Source organism: Salvelinus fontinalis, chromosome 21, assembly GCF_029448725.1.
Source record: "Salvelinus fontinalis isolate EN_2023a chromosome 21, ASM2944872v1, whole genome shotgun sequence".
NCBI classification, from domain to species: domain Eukaryota; kingdom Metazoa; phylum Chordata; class Actinopteri; order Salmoniformes; family Salmonidae; genus Salvelinus; species Salvelinus fontinalis.
Window position 1 is genome coordinate 8742146 of NC_074685.1, and position 26272 is coordinate 8768417.

Here is a 26272-nt window from a genome sequence, read left to right on the forward strand (position 1 = left end):
AAGGATTACCCCCAAAGCTCAACGGAACCATGCAAAAACCTCTGGTGGCCACGCCACGCCACGATGGGAGCAGGCAGGTGCCAAGAAATTGATTACCCTCATACCAGCACTAGTCTGCTTGCTTCTGGGGATTTAATCGTAATCTTTCAGAGCAATTTGGTGGGTGCATGGGTGGAAGGGTGTGTGTGGGAGGATGTGTGGCCACCCCTCAGAGCCTGGTTTCTCTCTAAGTTGCTTCCTAGTGTAACGGATGTGAAATGGCTAGCTAGTTAGCGGGTACGCGCTACTAGCGTTTCAATCAGTTACGTCACTTGCTCTGAAACCTACAAGTAGTGTTGCCCCTTGCTCTGCAAGGGCCGTGGCCTTTGTGGAGCGATGGGTAACGATGCTTCGAGGGTGACCGTTGTTGATGTGTGCAGAAGGTCCCTGGTTCGCGCCCGTGTCGGGGCGAGGGGATGGTTTAAAGTTATACTGTTACATTGATGCTGTTGTTAAATGGGAAACAGCACGTTAGTTGTGCTTAGCTGTCGATGGCAAAATCCCTTGCATCACATTTTCATACTGGGCGAACAAAATACAAAAATACAATACAAAATATAACATGTGTAAATACCTGTTGTTAAATGGGAAACAGCACGTTAGTTGTGCAGGGCTTAACAGTGTTGATGGCTGTCGATGGTAAAATCTGTAGCATGAAGACAACTGTGTTAGCCGTGGCTTATGTGACCATGACATCGGTGTATGCTAGCTAACACAATTATTTACAGCAATCATATGCCAAAGCACATCCCAGAAAGCCCCTCAATCCCTAACAGGTACCATATACCCACACATGTATAAAATCAGTAACGTACAGCAAACTTGTACACATTGTAAAATAGAAAATAGAAAACAGTATTCAGAACGTGACCTACCCCTTGCATCACATTTTCATACTGGGAAGACCTGACGTTCGCGATCTCCCCCTATCTGCAAGCGGGGCCAATCACAACACCCCTTATTGTCATCAGAGTTGAACTAACCAATAAGAATGCTTGAACATCAAATACACATTTCTTTAGAGGCAAGTGGAAACATAACCAACCCTGTTACACTAGGTTCCTGCCTTTCTAGGGAGTTTTTCCTAGCCACCGTGCTTCTACATCTGCATTGCTTGCTGTTTGGGGTTTCAGGCTGGGTTTCTGTACAGCACTTTGTGACATCTGCTGATGTAAAAATGGCTTTATAAATACATTTGATTGATTGATGATTGATTGATTGTGTGTGTTTGTGTGCGTGTGTGTGTATGTGAGTGTGTGTGTGCACGCGAGTGTGTCAAGAATCAAAACACTGAATGATCTAACACCCTTCCCCCTCTCTCTCTCGTTCTCTCCCTTTCTCTCTCTCTCGTTCTCTCTCTTTCTTTCTCTCAGACTGGCAGACATGCAGCAGATAAAGGAGAATCTGACTGCCCAAGTGAATAGGACTCTAGCCAATAAACTGTCTCTGGAGGAGGAGTCTGCTGATGTCTTGGTTGCCCTAGGTAACCTCACCTCCTCCCTATTGGAGCTGTCCCAGAGGAGGCCCAAATCCACATCAGGAACCAACCAATCAGATCTCAGACCAACACAGGGTTACAACCAATCAGACCCCAGCCTCGCACCGGCTGCCAATCAATCAGAGGTCAGTGGCTACCGGGGACAGGGGTAATAAGAACTCATTGTACTCTCAAGTTGACGGACTGACTGACTGACTGACTTATTGACTGACTGACTGACTGAATGTCTGAATGAATTAATAAATGACAGCTGTTCTCCCCTTTCCTCAGGATGTTGAGCTAATTAACAGGACAGCTGAGCTGGCGTTTAATGTCCAGTCTAAAGAGGAGCTGGTCAATAAGATCAGAGAGGAGATGGAGCCTCGCATACAGACCGCTCACAACAACATGGCTGCTGTAAAGGATATATACAAGGTAGAGGGGGTTTTATCTGCACACCTAACATTTACATGTACCAGGAATATACATTTACGTCATTTAGCAGACGCTCTTATCCAGAGCGACTTACAGTAGAGTGCATACATTTTATTACATTTCCCTACCGGCCAAACCCTCCCTAACCCGGACGGCGCTATGCCAATTGTGCATCGCCCCACGGACCTCCCGGTTGCAGCGGGCTGCGACAGAGCCTGGGCGCGAACCCAGCCCAGCCTGGGCGCAAACCCAGAGACTCTGGTGGCGCAGCTAACACTGCAATGCAGTGCCCTAGACCACTGCGCCACCCGGGAGGCCAGTATGACCTGGTGAAATGTTGCTGACAGCAATAAACAGTATATACTGACAAAAATAGACAATAGAATGTACACACAATCCACATACAGTTCAATATCCTGTAGAGCAATGGTTCCCAAACTTTTATAGTGCCATACCTCTTCAAACATTCAACCTCCAGCTGCATACCCCCTCTAGCACCAGGGTCAGCGCACTCTCAAATGTTGTTTTTTTGCCATCATTGTAAGCCTGCCACACACACACTATACGGTACTTTTATTAAACATAAGAATGTGTGAGTTTTTGTCACAACCCAGCTCGTGGGAAATGACAAAGAGCTCGTATAGGACCAGTGCACAAATAATAATATAATAATAATACATTATTTTGCTCTTTATATAGCCATCTTACATATAAAACCTTATTTTCACAACGAAAATTGTGAATAACTCACCACAGGTTAATGAGAAGGGTGTGCTTGAAAGGATGCACGTATCTCTGCAATGTTGGGTTGTATTGGAGAGTCTCAGTCTTAAATCATTTTCCACAGATATTCCACACACATATGTATTTAGTTTTCATGCTAGTGAGGGCCGAGAATCCACTCTCACATAGGCATGTGATTGCAAAGGGCATCAGAGTCTTAACAGCGCAATTTGCCAACGCAGGATACTCTGAGCGCAGCCCAATCCAGAAATCTGCCAGTGGCTTCTGATTAAATTCAATTTTCACAGAACCGCTTGTTGCAATTTCGATGAGGCTCTCTTGTTCAGATATCGGTAAGTGGACTGGAGGCAGGACATGAAAGGGATAACGAATCCAATTGTTTGTGTCATCCGTTTCGGGAAAGTACCTGCGTAATTGCGGACCCAACTCATTCAGGTGCTTCGCCATATCACATTTGACATTGTCTGTAAGCTTGAGTTCATTTGCACACAAAAAATCATACAATGATGGAAAGGCGTGTGTGTTGTCCTTGTTAATGCAGACAGAGAAGAGCTCCAACTTCTTAATCATAGCCTCAATGTTGTCCCGCACATTGAATATAGATGCGGAAAGTCCCTGTAATCCTAGATTCAGATCATTCAGGGGAGAAAAAACATCACTCAGATATACCAGTCGTGTGAGAAACTCATCATCATGCAAGCGGTCAGACAAGTGAAAATTATGGTCAGTAAAGAAAACTTTAAGCTCGTCTCTCAATTTAAAAAAATGTGTCACCACGTCTGTTGACTCATCCAGCTGTAACGCATAGAATTCACTGGTTATATGCGAAGCAGTAATTGTTTGTCACTGATGCATCGTGAATGTCACTGATGCATCGTGAAACAGTGTTGTTTGATGAAGGCACTGTCTGTATAGTTTTTTTGGCCTTTTCCCCCAGCATTGTCCCAGCCATATCTGTGGCAGCAGGAATAATTAAGTCCTCCACAATAGTACGGGTCTTGCCTGTCCTAGCCACTCGGTAGCTCACCATATAAGACGCTTCTAGCTCCTTCTTATTAATGGTATCTGTTGCTTTAATACGTCTTACTACTCGAAAGTCGTCTGAATTCTCGCTCAAAAACTTCTTTAATCAGGAAAACAGCTGTGCTAACATAATTGCAAAATTGTTTTCTAATTATCAATTAGCCTTTTAAAATGATAAACTTGGATTAGCTTACACAACATGCCATTGGAACACAGGAGTGATGGTCGCTGATAATGGGCCTCTGTACGCCTATGCAGATATTCCATAAAAAATCTGCCGTTTCCACCTACAATAGTCATTTACAACAACAATGTCTACACTGTATTTGTGATCAATTTTACGATATTTTAATGGACAAAAAAATGTGTTTTTCTTTCGAAAACAATGACATTTCTGTGACCCCAAACTTTTGAACGGTAGTGCATATAATATATTTAATAAAAGTACTGTAAAATGTTTTATTATAATCTTTCTTATTATGTGTAATTGTTCTTGTAACGGCTCTCGTTTGTAGAATGAAGAGTGGACCAAGGTGCATCGTGGTAGGCGTAGATCGTCTTTTTATTGATGACAAAAAAACAAACGCGAACAGTTCTGTCAGGCACAGACAATAAACAGAAAACAAGATCCCACCAAACCCAAAAGGAAGATGACAACTTATATAGGATCCCCAATCAGAGACAACGATAGACAGCTGCCTCTGATTGGGAACCACACTCGGCCAAAAACAAAGAAATAGAAAACATAGACTTTCCCACCCGAAACACACCCTGACCTAACCAAACATAGAGAATAATAAGGATCTCTAAGGTCAGGGCGTGACAGTTCTGCTTTTACTCTACAGCAGGGGTACGCGCAATGCTGTCAGTGGTACGCCAAATAAAAATGTATGTATAAATATATATATTAAATGTGAATCACATTTTTATTTGGCGAACCACTGACGGAATTGCGCGTACCCCTGCTGTAGAGTGAAAGCAGAACAATTACACATAATAAGAAAGATTATAATAAAACAATTTACAGTACTTTTATCGTCCGTCTGAAAAATATGAATTCCTTAATTATTTGTTTTAATTGTTGTTTTAGAACTACAGTAGACGGTAGATGCTTCTGCGTGAAATCAGTCAGTGACCACATAGTCAGGATGCTGTGCTGTCTGATGTGTAACTCTTGAGGTTCTGTGAGGTTCACTCCCTGCTCTCTCTCTATCCCTGGTACCTCCTCTGCAGCTGACAGCTCATGCCCATGGGTCAAAGGTCCTGGCCCTGTCATCGGTGGTGACAGGGAAAGAAATGGAGTCAGAGGCCATCGCTCTGCGGAGAGAACTGGAAGGTGCCGTTTGCAGCATGTTCTATTTCTGTTTCTTTTTCTGTTGTTTTACATTTCAGACTTTTTGCTTAGTTTTCATATTCCCATCACTGCAATATCAGCCCACGGAGTTACTCTAATTAAATATCAAAATGCTTAGAAAAACAAATGTAACACCAATGTAACCGTTTGTTTCTCCCTGTTAAGCTCCACTTGTCATTTTGTGAGAGGAGGAAGAGCAGCTGTGATTGTGGGAAATAATAACAAAGCCTCAAATGCACTCTGAGTTTCACAGCCTCCAGTTCATTTCAACAATATATTCACTGTTTATAAAAAAAAAAAAAAAAAGTGTCACGTCATATTAGTTGTTGGAAATCTCATCAGGGTAGTCTGAATATAAACCCTTACAAAGAAAAGCATGTCAAATTTGCAGCTTCAATTGTCAAAATCTCATTTTCACATGTGAAAATGAATTTTCACAATTTAAATAGTTGCTTCACATGTTGAGCCTATGTTTCACATATGAAACCATATTTTCACATGTAGTAGAGTTTCCACATATGAAATTCTGTAAAACGGTAACTTAGCCTACCTGAGTATAATAATTAAAGTGTTTTAAAAATAATGATTTATTATTTCTGAGCCAACCTTTTGGAGTGTTACTGCTGCAGGTGCTTCTCTTCTTCATACGTTGGTCAGTGACCATTGAAAGAAGCTCATCAAAAAGGACAGAGAAGCTAGCGTTCTGTCTCCTTCTTGATTATATTTAACATGCTAAAAGTAGCGATCTCAGATTTAGTCATTTAACTCAAGTTTACTTTTTGTAATTGTTTTGTGCAAAAAAAGTAATCACATTGTCTGAAAGCATTCAAAATACACTGAAAACATCCAAAATACATAATCTGTACAGCTAAAAACAACAATGTGATTTTAAAACAAATTGACTTTCAAAACAGTTTAGCAGATGTTTTAACCCGTGCAGCAAAATGCTTATGTTAGTGACTCTTAACAATGCAGTAAAATGTCAAACAAGTACACAAATAAATCTACACACAATCTACACACCCCATAATGACAAAGTGAAAACAGGTTTTTAGAATTTTTTGCAAAATAAAAGATAGAAAACAGAAATATCTTATTTACATAACTATTCAGACCCTTGAAATTAAGCTCAGCTGCATCCTGTTTCCATTGATCATCTTGAGATGTTTCTACAACTTGATTGAAGGCCACCTGTGCTAAATTCAATTGTTTGGACATGATTTGGAAAGGCACACACCTGTCTATATAAGGTCCCACAGTTGACAGTGTATGTCAGAGCAAAAACCAAGCCATGAGGTCGAAGGAATTGTCCGTAGAGTTCAAAGACAGCATTGTGTCAAGGCACAGATCTGGGGAAGGGTACCAAAAAATATCTGCAGCATTGAAGGTCCCTAAGAACACAGTGGCCTCCATCATTCTTAAATGGAAGAAGTTTGGAACCACCAAGACTTTTCCAAGAGCTGGCCGTCTGGCCAAACTGAGCAGTCGGGGGAAAAGGGCCTTGGTCAGGGAGGTGACTTTTGGGAAACTCCGCTTGGAGTTTGCTAAAAGGCATCTAAAGAACTCTCAGACCATGAGAAACAAAGTGCTCTGGTCTGATGAAACCAAGATTATAGCCTTTGGCCTGAACGCCAAGCGTCACGTCTGGAGGAAACCTGGCACCGTCCCTACGGTGAAGCATGGTGGTGGCAGCATCATGCTGTGGGGATGTCTTTTAGCGGCGGTGTTCTCTGGGTGATGAGAGGTGTTGGGTTTGCGCCAGACATAGCATTTTCCTTGATGGCCAAAAAGCTACATTTTAGTCTCATCTGACCAGAGTCCCTTCTTCCATATGCCTTTTGGTGAACAACAAACGTGTTTGCTTATTATTTTCTTTAAGCAATGGCTTTTTTCTGGCCACTCTTCCGTAAGCCCAGCTCTATGGCATGTAAGGCATAAAATGGTCCTATGGACAGATACTCCAATCTCCGCTGTGGAGCTTTGCAGCTCCTTCAGGGTTATCTTTGGTCTCTTTGTTGCCTCTCTGATTAATGCCCTCCTTGACTGGTCCGTGAGTTTTGGTGGGCGGCCCGCTCTTGGCAGGTATGTTGTGGTGCCAAATTCTTTCAATTTTTTAATAATGGACTTAATGGTGCTCCGTGGGTTGTTCAACGTTTCAGATATTTTTTTGTATCCCAACCCTGATCTGTACTTCTCCACAACTTTGTCCCTGATCTGTTTGGAGAGCTCCTTGGTCTTCATAGTGCCGCTTGCATGGTGGTCTGGGGCCTTTCAGAACAGGTGTATATATACTGAGATCATGTGACAGATCATGTGACACTTAGATTGCACACAGGTGGACTTTATTTAATTAATTATGTGACTTCTGAAGGTAATTGGTTGCACCAGATCTTATTTAGGGGCTTCAGAGCAAAGGGGTTGATTACATATGCATGCACCACTTTTAATTGTTTAATTTTTTATATATATATAATGTTTTGAAACAAGTAATTTTTTTCATTTAACTTCACCAATTTGGAATATTTTGTGTAAATATATCCAAATAAAAATCAATTTTAATTACAGGTTGTAATGAAACAAAATAGGAAAAAGGCCAAGGGGGGTGAATACTTTTGCAAGGCACTTTAGGTGCTTCAACGAAGTATTGAGTAAAGTGTCTGAATACTTATGTAAAAGTAATATTTAAGTTTTAATTTTTTATACATTTGCAAACATTTCTAAAACCTGATTTTGCTTTGTCATTATGGGTTATTGTGTGTAGATTGATGAGGGGGGGAGTATTTAATAAATTTTAGAATAAGGCTGTAACGTGGAAAAAGTCAACGGGTCTGAATACTTTCCAAATGCACTGTATTAATAAATATGTGTTGTATATAAACAGTGAAACTAAAATGCATTATACGGTAGTAGAAATATTAGGATAAGCTATGTCGAGAATACAGTATTTAAATACACAGTACAAAACCCCATAGCAAAATGGATGGAATTGCAGGAAATTAGCTTCGTCATCCCAGACTCACTCCAATTTGCATATCGCCACAACAGGTCCATAGATGACGCAATCTCAATTGCACTCCACACTGCCCTCACCCACCTAGATACAGTTGAAGTCGGAAGTTTACATACACCTTAGCCAAATACATTTAAACTCAGTTTTCACAATTCCTGACATTTAATCCTAGTAAAAATTCCCTGTCTTAGGTCAGTTAGGATCACCACTTTATTTTAAGAATGTGAAATGTCAGAATAATAGCAGAGAATTATTTATTTCAGCTTTTATTTCTTTCATCACATTCCCACTGGGTCAGAAGTTTACATACACTCAATTAGTATTTGGTAGCATTGCCCTTAAAATTGTTTAACTTGGGTCAAACGTTTCGGGTATCCTTCCACAAGCTTCCCACAATAAGTTGGATGAATTTTGGCCCGTTCCTCCTGACAGAGCTGGTGTAACTGAATCAGGTTTGTAGGCCTCCTTGCTCGCACAAGCTTTTTCAGTTCTGACCACAAATATTCTATAGGATTGAGATCAGGGTTTTGTGATGGCCACTCCAATACCTTGACTTTGTTGTCCTGAAGCCATTTTGCCACAATTTTGGAAGTATGCTTGGGGTCATTGTCCATTTGGAAGACCCATTTGCAACCAAGCTGTAACTTCCTGACTGATGTCTTGAGATGTTGCTTCAATATATCCACACAATTTTATTTTTTCATGATGCCATCTAGTTTGTGAAGTGCACCAGCCCCTCCTGCAGCAATGCACCGCCACAACATGATGCTGCCACCTCCGTGCTTCACGGTTGGGATGGTGTTCTTCGGCTTGCCAGCCTCCCCCTTTTTCCTCCTAACATAACGATGGTCATTATGACCAAACAGTTCTATTTTTGTTTCATCAGACCAGAGGACATTTCTCCAAAAAGTACGATCTTTGTCCCCATGTGCAGTTGCAAACCGTAGTCTGGCTTTTTTAATGGAGGTTTTGGAGCAGTGGCTTCTTCCTTGCTGAGCGACCTTTCAGGTTATGTCGATATAGGACTCGTTTTACTGTGGATATAGATACTTTTGTACCTGTTTCTTCCAGCATCTTCACAAGGTCCTTTGCTGTTGTTCTGGGATTGATTTGCACTTTTCACACCAAAGTACGTTCATCTCTAGGAGACAGAACACGTCTCCTTCCTGAGCGGTATGACGGCTGCGTGGGCGCATGGTGTTTATACTTGCGTACTATTGTTTGTACAGATGAACGTGGTACCTTTGGAAATTGCTCCCAAAGATGAACGAGACTTGTGGAGGTCAACTATTTTCTTCCTGAGGTCTTGGCTGATTTCTTTTGATTTTCCCATGATGTCAAGCAAAGAGGCAGTGAGTTTGAAGGTGGGCCTTGAAATACATCCACAGGTACAAATCGAATTGACTCAAATTATGTCAATTAGCCTATCAGAAGCTTCTATAACCATGACATCATATTCTGGAATTTTCCAAGCTGTTTAAAGGCACAGTCAACTTAGTGTATGTAAACTTCTGACCCACTGGAATTGTGATACAGTGAATTATAGGTGAAATAATCTGTCTGTAAATAATTGTTGGGAAAATTACTTGTGTCATGCAGAAAGTAGATGTCCTAACAGACTTGCCAGATCTATAGTTTGTTAACAAGACATTTGTGTAGTGGTTGAAAAACGAGTTTTAATGACTCCAAACTAAGTGTATGTAAACTTCCGACTTCAACTGTACATGTAAGAGGAATACCTATGTGAGAACGTTGTTCATTGACTACAGCCCAGCGTTCAACACCATTGTCCCCTCCAAGCTCGTCACCAAGCTTAGGACGCTGGGACTGAACACCTCCCTCTGCAACTGGATCCTGGACTTCTTGACTGGCCGACCCCAGGTGGTGAGGATAGGCAACATCACCTCAGCCCCGCTGAACCTAAACGCAGGGACCCCACAGGGGTGTGTGCTTTGTCCCCTCCGGTACTCCCTGTTCCCCCACAACTGCCATGCAGGACTCTAACACCATCATCAAGTTTGCTGACGACACGACGATGGTAGGCCTGATCACCGGATACGATGAGACAGCCTACAGGGAGGAGGTCAGTGGCCAGGCAGTGTGGTGCCGGAACAACAACCTCTCCCTCAACTTCAATAAAACCAAGGAGCTGATTGTGTACTACAAGAAAAAGGGGGGCAAGCATGCCCCCATCCACATCAGTGGGGCTGCAGTGGAGCGGGTCGAGAGCTTCAAGTTCCTTTGTGTCCAAATCAATAAGGACTTAAAATGGTCCACACACATGCGTACAGTTGTGAAGAAGGCACGGCAGTGCCTCTTCCCCTTTAGGAGGTTGAAAAGATTTGGCATGGGCCCTCAGATCCTCAAAAAGTACAGCTGTACCATTGAGAGCATATTGACTGGCTGCATCACTGCTTGGTATGGCAATAGCACCGCCCTCGATCTCATGGGGCTACAGAGGGTGGCGCGGACAGCCCAGTGCATCACTGGGGCCAAGCTTCTTGCCATCCAGGGCGGTGTGAAAGGAAGGCCTGGAAAATTGTTTAAGACTCCAGCCACCCAAGCCATAGACTGCTCTCTCTGCATCCGCATGATAAGCGGTACCAACAGGCTCCTGAACAGCTTCTATCCCCAAGCCATAAAACTGCTATATAGCTATCGAAATTGACCGTTGTATTTTATTAACATTTTTGCACTTTCTATGCCCACAGGGCCCTACACACTCACGCACATCCGCTCACATACAATCATCATATATGCTGTTGCTACTTTGTTTATCATATATCCTGATGCCTAGGCACTTTACCCCTATACATATCTACCAGTGGAGGCTCCTTAGGTGAGGAAGGGGAGGACCATCCTCTTCAGTGAATTTAATAAAAATAAGAATATTGAAACATAAAAAAATGATAATTTTTAGATAAAACTACACTAAATATATTCACGTCACAAAATAATTCATTAAAACACATTGTTTTGCTATGTAGGTCTACAGTAGCCTCAACACCACTCAGTAAGGTAGCACTGTGGTGAAGCCAGAGGACAGCTAGTTTCTGATGCATTGACTTCAATACAAAATCTAGGAGAATCAGGATTCTCACTCCCTTCCATAGACATCTTCCGGAGGACATCCTCCAACCTATCAGAGCTCTTGCAACATGAACTGACATATTGTTCACCCAATCAAAGGATCAGATAATTAATCTAGTACTGAACGCATAAGCTACAGCTAGCTAGCGCTGCAGTGCATAAAATGTGGTCAGTAGTTGACTCAAAGAGGGAGAAAGACAATAGTTCAACAGTTTTAAACAAAAAATTAAGGAAGAGAGAGAGAGAGAGAGAGAGAGAGAGAGAGAGAGAGAGAGAGAGAGAGAGAGAGAGAGAGAGAGAGAGAGAGAGAGAGAGAGAGAGAGAGAGAGAGAGAGAGAGAGAGAGAGAGAGAGAGAGAGAGAGAGAGAGAGAGAGAGAGAGAGAGAGAGAGAGAGAGAGAGAGAGAGAGAGCTGAAAGTGTAGCAGACTTGAGTTGTTAATGGTTGGTCATGGTCATGTGATCAGGTAGCCCGCCTGCGACTTCAAAATGAGTGTTGGCCCTCTTGGTCAGATGGGCTAGACTTTGTCTTCTCCCATGGGAGACCTGGGTTCTTATCCTGCCAATTACATACATGTGAAAAATGTACATGTGAAACTTCACACGTGTCTGACTCCACGTCTGACGCACATGTCTGTTTTTCCCACGTGACATGTGATGTTTGTGATGTCATGTGATGTCACGTGATGTTTGTCATGGTTTTTTTGTAAGGGAAGGAATAGAATTGAATGGAACTAGAACTCATATTTTCTCATTACTTTGTTACTAGTACATGGATTGTGAAATAGAATAGGATAGGATAGAATAAAAAACGTTTTGTCAGTTGCTATCACACTTCTTTAACCATGTCAGTGGCCAACCTGCCTTGCTCCTGTCCATTCCCCACCCTAGACATGCAGAGAGAGTGGCCTCGAAGGCAGGCCCAGACCAAGGCTGCTCTGAAGAAGGAGACGCTGCTGAGGGAGAAGGTTCTGGAAGACATCAATAAGAAGGTGAACCAGACAGAGAGAGTCCTGAGGCCTGCCCTGGATAACGCTACCCTCTCCAATGCTACCGCAGAACAGGCAGAACACACTGCACACGCCCTGTCTAAAGTGAGGATGGGGGGGGCAAATGTGTGTGTTGTTGTTTGTGTGTGTGTGTGTGCGCAATTTAAATTCCATTCACATAAGTCACATCACAACCCTATGAATCCTGTTTATTTGTCTCCTTTCTTTTTTCTTCGTATTCATTTGTCTGTGTTTTTCTCTGAACCCAGGAGGCCAGGGCCACCCTGACCAAGGCCAAGCACGTGAGGACAGCGTCTGCCCAGCTCATCTCCTCTGTGGACACAGCCCTGCAGCAGCTGGCTGAGCTGGAGAACCACACTGCCCAGGCACGAGCTCAACTCAACGTAGAGGTAACCACAACACAACCAATAATCAACCACACTGCCCAGGCACAAGCCCAACTCAACTAATATGTATGTAACCACTACACAACCAATAATCAACCACACTGCCCAGGCACAAACCCAACTCAACTCATATGTAACCACTACACAACCAATAATCAACCACACTGCCCAGGCACAAGCCCAACTCAACTCATATGTAACCACTACACAACCAATAATCAACCACACTGCCCAGGCACAAGCCCAACTCAACTCATAGGTAACACAACACAACCAATAATCAACCACACTGCCCAGGCACAAGCCCAACTCAACTCATAGGTAACACAACACAACCGATAATCAACCACACTGCCCAGGCACAAGCCCAACTCAACTCATAGGTAACACAACACAACCAATAATCAACCACACTGCCCAGGCACAAGCCCAACTCAACTCATAGGTAACACAACACAACCAATAATCTGGGACCTGAAAGAGTATTTAGTACAATACTATATCCAATCACTTAGGGTTGAATCCTAGCTTGAGATTTGCATGGGCAAATTTTCAAACAAATATACAACTGACATTGCTCCATGAATCCTTGAAAGTAAGCATTTGTAAGTATTTCATGGTACCGTTAAACCCGCTGTATTCTGTGCAAGTGACAAATACACTTTGATTTGAAAGTTACAAGGAGTTACACATGTGGATCTGAAGGGGGATTCAGCCCCCACATTTTATGCTATAATGTTGCCATCTATCTATCTCTCTATATGCAGTACCCGCCAAAGATTTGGACACACCTACTCATTCTAGGTTTATTTTTTATTTTTGACTGTTTTCTACATTGTAGAATAATAGTGAAGATATCAAAACAATGAAATACCACATATGGAATAATATAGTGACCCCCCAAAATATTTCAGATTCTTCAAAGTAGCCACCCTTTGCCTTGATGACAGCTTTGCACACTTGTCATTCTCTCAACCAGCTTCACCTGGAATGCTTTTCCAACAGTATTGAAGGAGTTCCCACATATGCTGGGCACTTGTTGGCTGCTTTTCCTTCACCCTGGGGTTCAACTCATCCTAAACCATCTCAATTGGATTGAGGTCAGGTGATTGTAGAGGCCAGGTCATCTGATGCAGCACTCCATCACTCTCCTTCTTGGTCAAATAGCCCTTACGCAGCCTGGAGGTGTCTTGGGTCATTGTCCTGTTGAAAAACAAATGATAGTCCCACTAAGCGCAAACCAGATGGGATGGCGTATCACTGCAGAATGCTGTGCTAGCCAGGCTGGTTAAATGTGAATTCTAAACAAATAACAGACAGTGTCACCAGCAAAGTACCACCACATAATCACACCTCCTCCTCCATGCTTCACGGTGGGAACCACACATGCAGAGATCATCCGTTCAGCTACTCTGTGTCTCACAAAGACACAGTGGTTGGAACACAAAATCTCAAATTTGGACTCATCAGACCAAAAGACAGATTTCCACCAGTCTAATGTCCATTGGTCGTGTTTCTTGGCCCAAGCAAGTCTCTTATTATTATTTGTGTCCTTTAGTAGTGGTTTCTTTGCAGCAATTGGACCATGAAGGCCTGATTCACGCAGTCTCCTCTGAACAGTTGATGTTGAGATGCGTCTGTTACTTGAACTCTGTAAAACATTTATTTGGCCTGCAATCTGAGGTGCAGTTAATTCTAATGAACTTATCCTCTGCAGCAGAGGTAACTCTGGGTCTTCCTTTCCTGTGGCGGTCCTCATGGCGCTTGATGGTTTTTTGAACTGCACTTAAAGAAACTTTAAAAGTTCTTAAAATTTTCCATATTGACTGACCTTCATGTCTTAAAGTAATGATAGACTGTCATTTCTCTTTGCTTATTTGAGCTGTTCTTGCCATAATATTGACTTGGTCTTTTACCAAATAGGGCTGTATTCTATATACCACCCCTACCTTGTCACAACACAACTGATTGGCTCAAACGTATTAGGAAGGAAAGAAATTCCACAAATTAACTTTTAACAAGGCACACCTGTTAATATAAATGCATTCCATGTGACTACCTCATGATGCTGGTTGAGAAAATGCCAAGAGTGTGCAAAGCTGTCATCAAGGCAAAGGGTGGCTACTTTGAAGAATCTCAAATACAATATATATATTTTTTTTTTTGGTTACTACATGATTCCATATGTGTTATTTCATAGTTTTGATGTCTTTACTATTTTTATACAATGTAGAAATAGTAAAAATAAAGAAAAACCCTGAAATTAGTAGGTGTATCCCAACTTTTAACTGCTCTGTGTATATACAGTACAAATTTGTAAGGTTCTGTATTTATTTTCTTAGTCAACCTTGTGTTCTGTTTCGTTGTGTTCTTGAACGTAGCCCTGTTTCTTTGTGTTCTTGAACGTAGCCCTGTCTTTCATTTGTGTTCATTGATTTCACCTGTGTTAGTTACTCACCTGGTCTCATCAGCTCCTTATTTAGTTCAGTTCATTCTGTTTGTACCTTTGTGAGGTATTGTTGGTTTTGACTCTACTAAGCCTTTTCCTCGCTCTTTTGTGAGAACCAGTTATAGCCTTCGGTCATAGTTTTGATTCACCTGCCTGTTTGCCTGCCTGTAACCATGATTCCTGCCTTCTGCGAAATAAACACCTGCTGTGCTCTGCATGTGAGTCTACACCATTTTCTCCCTGAGTTTTCATTACAATATGTCCCTGTCTATTTGTCCCTCTGATCTCCAGCCTGTAGAGTCTCTGACCAGTGTGAAGGGGGACATCCAGGCAGCTAAGTTTCAGCTGGAGGCCTATTCACTCACACTCATCCAGCTCATCAGTAACATGGGTAAGTTCAAATCTGACATTTACTGTGCTGTCCCAAATGACACCCTACTCCCTATATAGTGCACTACTTTTAGCTATGGGCACATGGGGAATAGGGTACAAATTTGGACGCGCTCTAAATTTCATGCAGTAACAAATCCAACATGTCAGCTCAACCAGAAGCATCTAAGCCCACATGTTACTGCCCTCCTCACCACTGATCACTCACACCTGACTTCCATTAGATCAGTGATGCTATGTCAGAATGGTTGTTAGTAAAGTGGTCCAGATGGATTTCTCAGATGAAGGAAGAATGTTGTTGACCCACCTCTCTAGGAATTATATGAATTCAGATATCTTGTTTACCAGTAGAATTAGCAAACCAGATACTGTTACAACTGTTTCAATAAAACATTTGTATTGATTAAATGCATAAACCAGCTGTCCAGGTGACTAAATGGTTTCCCACAGTTCCTCTGTCCCTGTTAATGAGTCAGTTGTGATGTGGGCACCATCCTGATGGAGAAATGTCCACTCATAACGCTGGCCAACCCCATCGTTGGGTGGGCACAACAGGGTGGCACATAGACCTCACAGTGACCACACAAGACAAGAGCCTTGCTGATGGCAAGAGTTAAATACTAGGCCTGTTCAACACTCCTAGCTTGAAAGTACAAATTCATCCCTCTTTCTGTCTCTCCACCTTTTCACAATAACTTTACAATGTATTATCTCATACTGTTTTCTGCCTTTCAGATGGGAGCATGGTGCTGGAGCAGTTTGACCGTATCCTGAGCGAGACGGCGGTGCGGTTGGGTGTTCTGCGTGGCAGCGTGGAGAGCCCTGCCCTGAACGGGAAGATCCAGACCCTATGGTCAGCTGGCCAGGACCAGAAGAGCCAACTGACCCACCTGGAACAGGACCTGCAGGAGATAAGACAGGAGCGAGATAGTTTGAAGGACATTGCCCTGCACCTGCCCCAGACCTGCCCCTAGGCCTTGGGGATAGAGGGACACTAGGACGGGGCTCCAGGAGGACACTAAAGTCATATTGCATTCATTCTACTCCCTCCCTGCAGTGCACACACTCGTTCACTCAACCTCAATGATTTAAAAGAGGTTCTACCATGTTTCTTACAGCAGGAAAATTGAATTAGACATAAGAATGCTGAGAGGACTCTAGAAGTTCAGATGGTAGGTAGGACTCAGATATTTGAATGCTTTAGGGTAGATGTAGTCTGTCCCAAATGGCACCCTATAGTGCATGACTTTTGACAGTGCCTGTAGAGCTTTGGTCAGAAGTAGTGCACTATGTAGGGAATGTGGTTCCATTTGGGACACATACATAGAAGTGTAGGTGGCATCCTTCTCAGTTTGTGGGTGTTACTGGACAATACTGTGGTTGTACATCCCCATCTACTGCAGTGCACAGTCACAGTTTTACCACTAAGTCTCTATACTTTTCAAACTCTCCACTATACTTTTCTGACCTGCCTGATACCACTTCAGTACTACTATCCAGGCATAGGCAGTTTTCCTTGCCCTCTTTGAACTTCTACCATCATGCTTTCCTTTAGTTCTACCCCTCACTCCTTTTTGGCTTTACTTATCTTTCTGTAGCTCACCCCGCTCCCGACTCCACATTACCCCTGCCCTGTCTCCATAGCAATGATCTCTTATTTCATTTCCCCCTGTAATGTTTCCAACAACATCTGCAGTGTAATTAATCAGTGAATAATAAGTCAGCTATAGCTGCCTGTTCAACAGCCTAGTGTGTCCTGTCAAGTTTAAAATAATGCTGATTTTCCACTTTGGAGGTAGGTGTGTCTGAACCGCGGCGCTTTTCCAATGGGAAACCTTCATTTACACTTGAGCAATTTTCATCAGCCTTCCATAATTAACAATTAGTCATTTTGCCCTCCATAGGGTTCAACTGCGCACACAGTCATTCAGTTTGGGATTCTGCATGTGCCTCTCGCTTTCCCTCAGTCTCCTTTCTCTCTGAGCAAATGATCTGTCTGTCAAATGGAAAAGGATAAAAACAACCAACCTGTTGGCTTTCTCCATGTGGGTAACAATGGCTGGAATACCTACTGAATTATTGACGGTATAGAAATCTGTCGCTAGAAATGGGTCCTTTCTATTTCAGATGGAACTTTGTCAGACTACAAATAAGATATGAGTGGTTTTAGATGATAGCCCGGTAAACAAAGTAGAAAACAAGGCCTGAAAATGTAATGTTGATGGTGTTGTTGATTACTATTGGAGAAACTAGCGCAGCTATTGACAAAGCCATAAATAAGACTATAAAGCACACTAAATATATACTGGATCAAATACTGATGATGAAAAGCAATGATAGAAGTGCCTAATATCAATACACATTGTACTACATTCATAACTTCAGTCTTCTGGACTATATTTCTGTTAAATGCTGGATCCTTTGATATTAAACTGACAAACATCCCTGCAGTTCTTTAATTTACCATATGGTGGTGACCAAGATTCACTAGCGTTCCTTACAAACCAGAGAGCATCACTTGCTGTGAGTTAGTTGACCCACTGGGGTGGAATCATACAGGACTCTGGGACCTCTGCACTACTTTATATATCTGTACTGCACAAAGCCCAAACCCCCACACTACTTTATACTGTATATCTGTACTGTATATCACACATTCTTCATACTAACACTCACAGGATTGTGACAGCTTCTGATTGCTCAGACCAAACAGAGATTCAGGTCTGTTCATCACTTTCTGAAGGGAAAACACTGGCCAGCCTAGCGTTGAACTATATGAGGCCCTTCCGGGAAAATCTTTAAGGTATGTCCTGTACATACGTGGATGCTAACACAGGTACTCCAATTTGGATCTTTGACCAATCCCATCAGCTCTTTTTTGAAAACAAATTGGGTGGCTAGAGTGACATAATAGTTTATAAGGGGGTTAGGTAGCGATTTAAAGGTTTTACAGACATATGTGGTTTGTATTCATAAATCATTAGTTACCTGTTATAACTCAATGGTTCAAATGGTTTCATTGTGATTCTAGTGCTTACGAAGCGATGAGTAGGACTATATGACTGCATGGGTTTATACATTTAATAGAACGTCAATCATGACGTTTTGGGTACACAAGTCATATGATGACTGTGGTCGCGTTCCCCTGCTCAGACCTTGTATGCATCAACCAATGGTTGCTTGCCACCTCATCGACTGTGCAGTCGGGCATCAGATTGCTATAACATATTAGCTGATGCTTAAAATGCCTATCCAGGATCTGTCAGGCGTCAGCAACGCCTGGGCAGAGAAACGCGCACAAATTTACACAAAGGCTGCGTTTACACAGGCAGCCTAATTCTGATATTTTTCCACTAATTGGTCTTCTGACCAATCAGATCAACTCTTTTGCCAATAATTGGGGAAAAGATCAGGATTGGGCTGCAACACAGCCAGAGTGATGTGACAACCCGCTATCTGTGAACGTGAACGATTTAAGGCAACAGCCCAGTTAGCCCCGAGGTAGCCTGGCATATTGGTCACTTATTGGTCTTCTGACCAATCAGATCTGCTCTTTTGCCAATAATTGGTCAGAATTGGGCTGCCTGTTTAATTTAACACAGCCTAAATTCTTGTTGAAGAATCAGGTTTGTTTAGGTAAGATACCTAAAGGGTTGAGGGTGAGACTATGGCCTACTAATGCTGACTTTACTGTAAGCTACTTTAATGAGGGAAAATGTACTTGCTAAGACTGTCATATGTCACACCCAGCTATCGAAATTGTAAGGATATAAGAACATCTTCTAAATGACTAAAATGTAATATATATGTCACAAACCTAGATATAATAATGTACACACTGATTAAATGGTCACAGGAGTCAGACTAACAGTTTTCTTTCTTCTCCAGATTGTCACAGAGTTCCTGCATGACTACACAAAACAACACATTCAAGTCTGTCAGACAGTCACTGCTTGAGGGTCGCCAGTGTAGTCACTCTACCACACCAAACATTTAATTAAAATGCTAGAGTCTAACGATCTGAGAGCCCCTGGCATATATCTAGGGAGACACAGGGGGTTTTAGATAATGCTGATCTTAATGACCTCCACACAGTCGATGGACACTATAATGTGGGTACTCTGAGTCCTGACAACCATCTATGCAGAAAATTCGCTTCCCAAATGAAATCAAATAAATTGTTGAAAAATGTATGAAAATGATGACCTTTACAATTCAAGCTACAATATGGAATTGTTTTTTCAGAAAAACAGCAGTCCCACCACTTCAGTTAGATATGTTTTTCAGTATCACTAGGGAAATGTAGCCTTACTAATTTCATAGACAGAGCTCTAGATGCAAGGACTGCCAGACAATCCCTGATGGACTTGAACATTTATTTTACCTTTTTTTAACTAGGCAAGTCAGTTAAGAACACATTCTTATTTGCAATGACAGCCTAGGAACAGTGAGTTAACTGCCTTGTTCAGGGGTAGAATGACTGATTTTTACCTTTTCACCTCAGGGAATTGATTTTGCAACCTTTTGGTTACTAGTCCAATTCTCTAACCACTAGGCTACCTGCCACCCCAAAGTTAGGCCAGGACTCAAACTGATCAATGGTAGATCCGCATTACAACACGTTTGACATTGACATTTATTTTGGTATACAGCTGATGGATGGGGCAAGTGAAATGTAACTCTTCATAAATTCATAGACAGCGCTCTAGATGGACTGACAGTCCATGACATCTTGTCTTGTCATGATAGTTATACTAGAAGCTATACTGTAGGCTACATTGTTTACATTCCTGTTGTTTGTAAACAATAATCAAATGTATTCATTAAAGCAAAGGTAAGCACATGAAGTATCTATTTGTTATATTGTTCAAGAATCAAGGAATAAATATCAAGAATGGAAATTGTACCTTGCACCTTGCACTTGCAGTTATTTAATGTACCACACGAGGGTGACCAACTGTCACTAGCGTTCCTGGCGAACCAGAGAGCATTGCTTGCTGTGAATTGACAGACCCACTGTGCTGGCAGCGTGCGTGCCACTGCCCGCGAAGGGAAGAAGACGAGCGAGGTGCTGTGTGCTGATTTCTCCTTCTCTATCTATCTCACCATATCAAACTCATTCCACAATGCCTGTAAATCATACATTTCAAGGTAATTACAAATATCCGAGTGGGATATTTTTCTGGGGGCGGTCTAGTTAAAGAGCTAACGCTGATAGTCGACTATTTTTGTATTTTATTAGAATGGAAAGCTAGTAGCCACTCTTTTCAATTGAGCTTGCAAGAGGGCTAGCTAGTAGTAGCTAGCTACTGATTACTAGCCACATGATGAAATTAGGCTAACGAGCTATTTTTCTTGCAGGAGGGAAAGCCTTTGGATTATTAAAAGCTCAACAAAGGGAGAGATGCGAGGAAATAAACAAGGTAAGTCTGGTGATCTTTCTAATGAAGACGTTTTGTGTATTTTGTCAAAGTATTGCGAAGTTATTTTCAACAGAATTAAAATACACTTGGCTTTGAACCTGCTTTGAATTAGACTTGCTGGTTAGTGCATATGTTATAATTAAGCAATTAGGCCGAGGTGATGGGTGTGTTATATGGCAAATAGACCAAAGCTAAGGGCTGTACCATGTACGACGCAACGCGGAGTGCCTGGATGCAGCCTTTAGACTTAGCCATGGTATATAGGCCATATACCACAAACCCCCGACCTGCCTTATTGCTATTATAAACTGGTTACCAACGTAATTAGGGTAGTAAAATAAATGTTGTCATACCCGTAGTATATGGTTTGATATACCACGGCTGTCAGCATTCAGGACAGTTTGTAATGTGGTTTTAGCCAGGTAGCTAACGTTAGTAGCTAGCAGCAGTCTTACTAGCCACGTTATGTGAACACTAGTTCCACTCACATGATGATCTGCCTGTACTTACATTTGCATGTGATAAAATCTGTCATTAATGTCGCACATCGTCATCGACCCAGCGACCTGTTATCTTGCTGGCTGTCATAAACCTTGCTTGTGGCCGCCCCTGTGTTGTGAGAGCGACGGACACTTGTTGCATGGCATGCCCGTCAGTCAGGTAGTATCCCTCTTGCTAGACCAGATCGATCCTTGTCACCCTAAGTATTGCTTACTATTTATCCAATTTATCCTATTCCCAACGTGATTCCTGAGACTCGGATCAGAAAAGGGCAGGCCCTTTGATGCCCTGTGGCCCATCTCCCTTGGCGTTTAGACGGGAAACAGGTGTCTGGGTGGTGGGCTGAATGAGCCCTTTGTGTGGGGGGCTACCGTCTGAAAGAGGGCTTGAACAGGCACATGGCATTCAGTATCAGACTCAACAGCTGTTCCCATATCTTTTCATCTAACATACACTACATGGCCATAAGTATGTGGACACCCATTCAAATGAGTGGTTTTGGGCTATTTCAGCCACAGCCATTACTGATAGGTGTATACAATCAAGCACACATACAAGCATTCTCCATAGACAAACATTGGCTGTAGAATGACCCATACTGAACAGCTTAGTGACTTTCAACGTGGCACCGTCATATGATTCTACCTTTCCAGCAAGTCAGTTAGTCAAATTTCTACCATGCTAGAGCTTTCCCAATCAGCAGTTGTAAATGAGAACTTGTTCTCAAATAGCTTACCTGTTATTTTAAAGTGGAAACGTCTAGGTGGAACAACGGCTCAGGCACGAAGTGGTAGGCGGCACAAGCTCACAGAACAGGACCGCCGAGTGCTGAAGCGTGTAAAAATCGTCTGTCCTCGGTTGCAACACTCACTACCGGGTTCCAAACTGCCTCTGGAAGCAAGGTCAGCACAAGAACTGCTCGCCGGGAGCTTCATGAAATGGGTTTCCACACACAAGCCTAAGATCACGATGCCAAGTGTTGGCTGGAGTGGTGTAAAGCTCGCCGCCATTGGACTCTGGAGCAGTGGAAACACGCTCTCTGGTGTGATGAATCATGCTTCACCATCTGTCGTCCGTCAGACTGTATCTGGGTTTGGCGGATGCCAGGAGAACCCTACCTGCCCCCAATGCATAGTGCCAACTGTAACGTTTGGTGGAGGAGGAGTAATAATGGTCTGTGGCTGTTTTTCATGGTTTGGGCTAGGCCCCTTAGTACCAGTGAAGGGAGATCTTAACGCTACAGCATACAATGACATTCTAGACCAGGGGTGTCAAACATACGGCCCGCGGGCCGGAACCGGCCCCCAAGGAGGTTCGATCAGGCCCGCAGGATAATTTGAAAGTGGAAAAAATGCATAAAAGACATGGAATTAATATTTTTAATTCGCTGCAATTCATGGATTATCCGCTAAGGGGCGCACTCTTTCCATCAGAGTAGAAGACAAGCCGCATCACTGAGACAGACTGAAAACAGCAGACGGTATCAATGCGCCATCTGCTGCTTGTTACGACGTTGTTAATACCTTGGTCTCTACCTCTCCGCTACACCCTCATTAGCCAAAATGTCGTTATCCAAACGGAGAAAAGTAGATAAGGAGTGTAGAATTTTCAAAGAAAAATGGACCACGTCCTATTTATTTACAGAGATGCACGGAAAACCTTCGTGCTTGGTGTGTTTGCAACAAGTTTCGGTATTGAAGGAATATAATATTCGACGCCACTACGAGACTCATCACAGCGAAAAATATGACGGCTTGCAAGGACAACTGAGAAGAGATAAGATTAACGAATTGCTGGCGGGTCTGAGGAAACAGCAGTCAACTTTCATCCAGAGCCGAGAAGTCAGTGAAGCAGCGGTAAAAGCCAGCTACCAGTGTGATGCAGATTTGAAGGGCAAATTTGCCTCTGTAGGTCTGGACAGATTTTATCAGTATCTACTACCAGGGTACCCCAAATTAACAGCCCTGGCTGCTAAAATTTTGTGCATGTTTGGGACAACCTACCTTTGTGAACAAATTTTCTCAGTGATGAATATCAATAAAACAAAAATGCGTTCAAGGCTCACAAACAAGCACTTAAATGACATTCTGAAAGTGACAGCTAGTCAGGACATGACACCTGGTGTTGATGCACTTGTACAGGCCAAAAGATGCCAAGTTTCAGGAACAAATACAAGTCCAGACTAGACTAACACCTTTAAAATGCTGCCTTAGATACTGTTTGCATTGAAAGAATACAGCTCTGTGAAGATGAATCCTTACTGTGGTGATTTAAAAAATGTGCACTTTAATGTTAGTCAGCAGCTTCAAAACAAAAGTTGTGTGATGGAATTCTACTGTTCATACAACTCCATAAATTTTCAGTATGTATTGTATGTGTATGTATGTTTCATGTATGAAGTTTACAGATTTACAGGACAGGCGAACACTTTCTTCATTACACATTTAAAATCACTCTCCTTAGTTTGTAAGGTGTACGCAGGGATTACATTTAGATTTTATATGCGTATGTGTAAGTGGTTTAAAAATTCCTTTCTTTAAAAGTCTCATTTAATCTTAAAGTGCATTACTATATTTTTCAGTACCAATTAAAGTTTTGTGCCTTTGTACAATCAGTGGGATCAGTTGCAATGCATATTTGTGAATGATAAAAGTAAATTGCACATTTGTCTAAGGAAATATGAGGTGTTTCATGAAATGTTTTGTAAAAGGATAGTTCATTAAATTTCAATATTTTCCTAATGTTCTTGTGCTTCTTTACACCAAAACAAAGGAAAGACATGATATTTTGGTTATTTATAGCAGAGTATGGTATAATTTTAATGGTCCGGCCCACTTGACATCTCCCTAGGCCGTATGTGGCCCACGATGCGAAATGAGTTTAACGCCCCTGTTCTAGACGATTCTGTGCTTCCAACTTTGTGGCAACAGTTTGGGGAAGGCCCTTTCCTGTTTTAGCATGACAATGCCTAATCGCCCAACATCAGTGCCTTTCACTAATGTTCTTCTGACTGAATGGTCCCCACAGCAATGTTCCAACATCTAGTGGAAAGCCTTCCCAGAGAGTTATAGCAGCAAGGGGGACCAACTCCATATTAATGCCTGTGATTTTTGAATGAGATGTTCGATGAGCAGGTGTCTACATACTTTTAGCCATGTAGTGGATCTCTTTCTCAACTCTCACTAAATCTCTTGCTCTCTCTCTCTCAGGCTGGCAGCCTGTCAAGAGCGCTCTGGTCATATGAAAGCAAACCTGTACGTGAGGAGAGAGAATCAGGTCACAAAGAGAGGGCATCACCAATATTGTGGGCCATTTGACAAAATAATATGTAGACCCATATGGGCAAACTGATTACATCGGCCATACACGCACAAGGATAAATGTTAACAATTTTATGCCCTGTTTACAATACACTTTTTGGTCCACCAGCCACTAGCAGGTAGATTTAAAAATCTACCAGCCACTCAGAATTTTTACCAGTCAAAATGTTGTTTTGTTGCTAAAATTACAACAACAAAACCAAAAGTTTCTAAAACAAATGTATTACTAGTACGAAGTAACTAATGTCGTATATTGTTTAATTTAACTTTTTGTGGCTTGAGTCTTTAAAATATCACAGGAGACAAACGTTCACCTGCCCCTTTTAAGGACGAGAGGTTATCCTGGTAGCGCGACTCAAATCATGTTTGTACCTGTGAGTCTGACTAGTAGAAGCGTTGTCTTCTCTTCCCAAGCAGTTGAAAGGCATAGAAAACAACCTAGCTTGTGAACAAAACAATGTAAATAGCCAAGAAACACAAGAACAAAGTATCACTTTAGTAGACCTTCGTTTCAAGGCAATTGTGCATGTGCGTAGCGCTTCTAAAAATGTAAGCTCGGCAAAAGAAGAAACGTCCTCTCACTGTCAACTGTGTTTATTTTCCTCCAACTTAACATGTATGAACATAACAAGATTCAACAACTGAGACATAAACTGAACAAGTTCCACAGACATGTGACTAACAGAAATGGAATAATGTGTCCCTGAACAAAGGGGTGGTCAAAAGTAACAGTCAGTATCTGGTGTGGCCACCAGCTGCATTACGGAACTGCAGTGCATCTCATCCTCACTGACTGCACCAGATTTGCCAGTTCTTGCTGCGAGATGTTACCCCACTCTTCCACCAAGGCACCTGCAAGTTCCCAGACATTTCTGGGGGGAATGGCTCTAGCCCTCACCCTCCGATCCAACAGGTCCCAGACGTGCTCAATGCGATTGAGATCCGGGCTCTTCGCTGGCCATGGCAGAACACTGACATTTCTGTCTTGCAGGAAATCACGCACAGAACGAGCAGTATGGCTGGTGGCATTGTCATGCTGGAGGGTCATGTCAGGATAAGCCTGCAGGAAGGATACCACATGAGGGAGGAGGATGTCTTCCCTCTGTTTATTGTTCATTGAACAAGCATGTGTTTAAAGTGTTTAAACCCTTTACAATGAAGATCTGTGAAGTTATTTGGATTTTTACGAATTATCTCTGAAAGACAGGGTCCTGAAAAGGGTCCGTTTCTTTTTTTGCTGAGTTTATATTTCACTCAGCCCTTCACGTGCGCACAGCCCCCAGCCAGGCAGTGTTGCAGCGCGAAGTGGAATAGGTTATTTAGGATTCGTAGTTCTTTGACTTTGTGCTATTAATTTACCAGCATAACGGCAGAAATACATTGAAAACAGCTACTGCATCATTTATTTTACTATGAATGTGATCATTCTTGACTATTGGTATTCACAAATGTGAGTGAAATGCTCGCACTGTGGCGTGCAGACCATCCGCCAACGTGGCTGGTGAAATAGACGTGTTTGGCAGGTAGCGGGTGTTAATTTTAGGCTTTGATTGTGAAAGAAAGTTGTGTTCGAATACTCCTACTAACCATACTTTTTGTGACGTGTGTATATAGTATGCTTAT

General features: G+C 42.3%; 2 protein-coding genes across 3 annotated transcripts in view; both read left to right on the forward strand.

The window, feature by feature from the left end:
- LOC129818119 (laminin subunit gamma-3-like) overlaps positions 1–20311 on the forward strand; it is a gene marked incomplete in the record, with an annotated part of 223721 nt that extends 203410 nt beyond the window's left edge. The window contains 7 exon segments of the mRNA XM_055873714.1: positions 1413–1662; positions 1808–1951; positions 4952–5054; positions 12062–12264; positions 12429–12569; positions 15307–15406; positions 16141–20311. Coding sequence (XP_055729689.1) covers positions 1413–1662; positions 1808–1951; positions 4952–5054; positions 12062–12264; positions 12429–12569; positions 15307–15406; positions 16141–16379 — 1180 coding nt within the window.
- Positions 20312–20392: 81 nt separating this feature from the next.
- Positions 20393–26272, forward strand: part of LOC129818120 (allograft inflammatory factor 1-like) — a 34021-nt gene continuing 28141 nt past the window's right edge. The window contains exons 1-2 of one of the 2 annotated variants that reach the window (XM_055873716.1): positions 20393–20473; positions 20767–20828. Coding sequence is in view for 1 of the 2 variants with exons in the window: in XM_055873715.1 (XP_055729690.1) it covers positions 20532–20556; positions 20767–20828 (87 nt within the window). In the remaining variant the exon portion in view is untranslated. Of the gene's footprint in view, positions 20557–20766; positions 20829–26272 lie in introns of both variants that reach the window. The other variant, XM_055873715.1, reaches the window with a different exon arrangement.